The sequence below is a fragment of the Orbicella franksi genome, chromosome 10 (genome assembly GCF_964199315.1).
Source record: "Orbicella franksi chromosome 10, jaOrbFran1.1, whole genome shotgun sequence".
NCBI classification, from domain to species: Eukaryota; Metazoa; Cnidaria; class Anthozoa; order Scleractinia; family Merulinidae; genus Orbicella; species Orbicella franksi.
This window is the reverse complement of record NC_138154.1, coordinates 30,909,677-30,914,789: the sequence shown is the minus strand read 5'-3', so window position 1 is coordinate 30,914,789 and position 5,113 is coordinate 30,909,677. Positions and strand designations below refer to the sequence as shown.

Sequence of the window (5,113 nt, the reverse complement as noted above, 5' to 3'; positions counted from 1 at the left end):
TAATTCATGGATTTGAAATGTCCAAGATAAGGGCGTACATACTACAGCTATAGATATAGTTGGTATGGTGTGATCGTCCGGGCGACAGCAGTCCTGAAAAGAACCGTTGAATCGTTACAGAAGGAAGTTTTCGCAACCGAGGCTGTAATCATCTTCGTAGTCCAGTGACAAAGTTTTTTGCCTTCCAGTTTTTACACTATCATCGCAATATGTTTACGTTGAACATTTTTATATAATTATAAAAAGAATTTTTTATTTTATTCTAACTATGTTATCGGTTGAGAAAAATGATCTGACTATGCAATCTAAAAACGACTTATGGCAGGTTGTTAAAACGTCAGCCACCAACACAGTTCTCGCCAGAACTACCCTCACCTAGAAAATGAAATGAGACGAACAACAAAGGACCACACCATTCACTGTGGGAACGCAACAGTCTTTTTTACACACATTTATTTAATTACAAATTACTTAGAAAATGGAATGGTTTTGTGACACCTGAGTTTTTGTTTTACTTATAGTTTTAAAGGATAAGTTTCGCCCGGAATGTTAGTTCCGTGGGGAACATTGCGTTCAATGACAATAACATAAGCGATACCTTCCCTTGATGTAGAACGCCTTAAACTTTTTTCATCAGTTTACCGTACTTAATTTTCACTTCATAATTGATTGTTTATAAATATACTATAAAACCTTGTCACGCTATTTTCGGTGAGGGAGCTGGAGCTTTCTGGGGGAGGGGGGATGTCCCTGCTTTCAGGACTTATTAACGGCCACAACGTTTTGACATTACTTTCGGATGTCGCCACTTTCGGGGGTCGTTACTTTCGTAATGTTACGGCAATGTATTTGTTTTTTTTTGTGGGTAATTGGTAATTATGTACGACGCATTCATTTTCGGCTTAGAATGATAATAATAATTACATAATTTAACTGCAAAGTAAGGACTTGTTATGTACTTTTATCCAATCATATGAGATTGCTGAATAATTATCATTCTAATCTAACTTTAACCATCACTCTTGAAATGAAACTAGGATCTGCACCTCGTTGGAAACATTCTCTTTTTAATTCGCAAAAACTGGAATTTACACATAGACACTTAAATAAAGGTTTTTCTTACTTACTTACTTACTTACTTACTTACTTACTTATAGCATTTTGAAAAATTAGTATTTACACCGTCAAGTGTTTTTGACTTAAAGAACACAAAGAAAATATTAGAGTCGTTTCCCGCCTCTGCCCCGCTCTGATGCCAATATTGAATGATTTACACTGAGGTCACGGAGTGACTCTGCTACAGGAATAAATGTTGGTCTTCAAGCAGTTTTCTTTCACCAATGAAGAGGAATTCACATATTTTTTCTTTGTTTTGTTTTGTTTTTTCAGGATGGGAACCCCAGTGTTGCTGTCTAATTAAAATTAAGAGCATGCTATCAAAAAGTGAAGCAATAGTCTGGTCCGTGCTCTTCTCAACCGAAGCTCTTGCGATCGTCGCTGGTAACCTTTTCTCGATATTAAAATTTGCTGACACTGGCCAGCTACACAGGCGCAGTTCCTATCTACTGATAAACCTGGCAGCCGCGGATATGCTAGTTGGGGCATGCGCCATCCCTATTTTCGTGTACCTTATTGGTGGATTGGGTCAGCTGTGGCCCGTAAATTTTGGGACTCCTGCGTCTGCCTACAAAGCATTAGATGTTATTTCAGGGCTTGCGTCGATTCTGTCGCTTACCTTAGTATCATTAGAAAGGTTATGCGCTACCCTGTGGCCTCTGCGTCACAGAGTAATAAAAACACGATTCTACGCGTCAGGAATTCTGTTGGTGTGGTTCATAGCTATCGCGGCAACAGCAGCTGGACTTCTTACAAGTCACACTTCACCTTCCCTGAGATTCCTCTTTTACAGTTCTGTTGTTATTCTCTCTGTGTGCTGTGTAACAGTTTTATCTACAAATTTGGTCATCTGGATTCACGTGAGCAATCGCCACGTATCATCTCACTTCCGTAACGCAGCTTTACAAGAGCGACGACTAACTATTACATTACTGATTGTCACGCTAATTTCCCTATCCTCGTGGCTTCCGTTTACGATTATAAATATCGTGAACCAAGTTCATCCGTTTTCAGTGAACCTGACACTAATTTATTTCACGAAACTGCTACACTATGGAAACTCTTGTGCAAATGTTTTCGTTTACTCCTTGAGGATCACGGAGTTCAGAAAAGCTTTTGAAAAATTATTCTGCTGTCCTCAGTCTGCAATCAGTGAGAAAGCTGTTTTGCTTCAGGCTCAAATAGCACGTTTATCAAAAGATATCCCAGCAATGGAAATGGGGATTTTGACATCTAACTTTTTGAACAACTACAGAGCGAGACATTCACAAGGCAGACTCTTGACGTGATCGTGGGATCTGGACACAAAGGTAGCTACTTTACACTGCCGCTGACCTTGAGGTCTGAGATATGAAGCTTAAACAAGACAATAAAGGCATATGACTCTCCAGTCGCACGTGCCTCTCTATTAGTTCCCTAATCTGATTCCGAGAACAGCTAAAATGGTCGGCGGTCTGAACTGTTGATCCATAAATTCCGCATCTGTTGCAAGAGAATTGCTTGATGATTTCTGCCGTGTGGCTACTGAGATGTGGATGCAATCGGGAGTTAAGAAAGCACTCGGCCAGCTACGGATCGAACAACTCGTACGCGTCTTTGGTGTTCTCCAGACTAAAGCTGCATCCAAAGCTGAATGGACGCACGCTAAGCACGCTTCAATGTTTGCTTTGTATGCAGTACAAGTCCGGCTAAAAGTTTATCGAAAATTTGAACTTCAGAAAAGTTGTTCAAACTATCAATAGCGCTTTCCAATCTACCAAAATTCCGGTTTGAACTTAGGAAATTGCCAGTGCGAAATGGATTAGGATTTTTGATTAGCTTTTTCTTATCCTATTAAGTAAGTTTGTTCAACCTTTGTATTAAACATTTAAGCAAGAAAATTAACGGATGTTAAAAAAATTGTCAAATGAATGAATTTAAACTAGATTTAATCTTTTTTACCAAACAGAAGATGGAGTTCCATGCTCTAATCTAATATATAGCCTAGCCAAGCCTAAAAGTGAAGCTACCATAAAATACTAACATTTTACTCAACACAATTACCTTTAACGAAATTAACAAAAAAGGCATTTCCCCAAACCGAAAGAATTATACAAGCAAAACGAGGAAATCTCTATAAACACAATGTGCAAATCACCACACGCGAGTGTCAAATAGCAAATCCTGTTCCCTGTTAAAGCATAAAATTCTCAACGAAAGATGACTGACAAGACAATGCAGAGAAATGCACTTGCTTCAACGACGTGCGGTTTTATATTTAGCCTGTTCAAGTGAAACTTTTTTAAGTATAAAAAAATACAGATCAGTAAGCTTGTACACCAAACCAATAAATAGTGCTTTTTCTTGCAACTCGCGAAATCGTGAGCAAATGGTTTCTTGGTTCGACCACGTAGCACCCCCACTACACAAAAGGTTTGACCCCTGCTTATGATAGCTGATACCTATAAAACATTGGTAGGTCAGTCAAACCCACAAATTGTGGGTTCAGTGGCTTGCTACACGTCAATTTTCTAGGTGGGGGGGGGGGGGGTGCTTTTCGTTCCACTGAAATAAACATGCTCAGAAACGTTCCCAGCGATATCTCCGGAACTATCAAACCAAATTATACTGAAATTTGCAGGAAAAATGTAACTTCGGGAGAAACATCGTTTGCATTTATCTTTGTTGTAGAAACCGTTACCATGGCAACGGTTGCTAAGGGATAATAGAAAAACACCTGCATTTTCTTAAATAGTCACAAAATTGATAAATACAAAAGTTTTAAGTCTAAAATTGTAATTAAGCAGAAGGGACATGTTAGGTTTAGGTAAGCTTTTGACGTTTTATCTTAAAAATACAAAATAGACGCAAAGAATGATAAATGATGGCTGATTTGATGGCAAGAAACTAAGAGATCTGTCCTTGATGGGCCATGCAGAGTGACCTATTATTTTTCCCCATAGTTTGAAACATTACATTAAATTCTCTCTCACTCTCACACACTAAGACATCAGTGGTATTATAGTTCCGTAAATTGTGGAACTCAGAGCGACTTGCAGCCTACAATTCGTCGGGGGAGGTGTGGGTATGGTATACTTATGGTAAACAAACGACTTGATCTAAAACCGTTATATGTATTTGTGTAATTAGCCTCGGGCATCGTACAAAAGGTTCCCAATTTACACAACGTCAACAACATGAAATAAGCATCATTTGACAAGCCCAATGGTATTGGTTGCCACGACAACAGTTGATTTGGAAACTGGAATTAGGAAGTTTTAGAATTACTTTAAATAATGACACAAAGAGCTGTAATGTAATCATTTGTAATCATTATTATCATTATATTTCTGACATTTTGCCAAGAGGAGGTCATGGCCTCAGTTTCTTACAAAATGATATTTGCTTAGATTACAAAAACCAAAAGATTCAATATACATGCTTTCCAAAATGTGCCTATAGAAGTTCCTCATTCATCATTGTCACTAACGTCATCTATAACAGTTTGTATTGTATGTGGGTTCTCGCATACATCGGCCATGCACCCACAAGCTTCTGTGTACGGCAAGTTGCTCTTTCTACATACACAGGAAGCAGTCTTACATGCCGACTTCTGACATTTGCAAACTGTTAGCTCCCTAACCCTTCAGGAGCTGCATCTTGTGACATCAAAACAGGCTTTAGACAGCCATCTTCCAATTCCCATCCATTGCCATTGGGTGGTGATAGGTCTGGGAATGCCTTCAAGGATCGCTTCCATACCATCACCTGGTAATTGGCACGTGTGATGTGTGGTCGAATACTATCCGATGTAGGGGGAAGACCTTCATCGCGCTGAAACACCCAGTACCTATTTTACAATTTAATTTTTCGTTAATATCACGTTATGAATCTTACTTGCGAAACAATATAAAACAGTCTGTCGTGTGTGTTGAGTGGCATATTTACTGGGGTTAGACGCAATTGTAGATTGGAATATATAAATGACAAAAGATGAGGATAAATACATTATCTAATG

At 38.7% G+C, this 5,113-nt stretch overlaps 1 protein-coding gene across 1 annotated transcript; it reads left to right on the top strand.

Moving 5' to 3' along the window:
- The first annotated feature begins 561 nt into the window (after positions 1-561).
- LOC145500568 (histamine H2 receptor-like) lies at positions 562-2,901 on the top strand. Its single transcript, XM_081480086.1, has one exon. The coding sequence runs from the start codon at positions 1,341-1,343 to the stop codon at positions 2,403-2,405; it is 1,065 nt and encodes a 354-aa protein (XP_081336212.1). The 5' UTR covers positions 562-1,340; the 3' UTR covers positions 2,406-2,901.
- The last annotated feature ends 2,212 nt before the right edge of the window (positions 2,902-5,113 follow it).

What these genes read in the sequence shown, in the direction of transcription:
- LOC145500568 (XM_081480086.1), top strand. Translation starts at nt 1,341, where the DNA reads ATGAAGAGGAATTCACATATTTTTTCTTTGTTTTGTTTTGTTTTTTCA.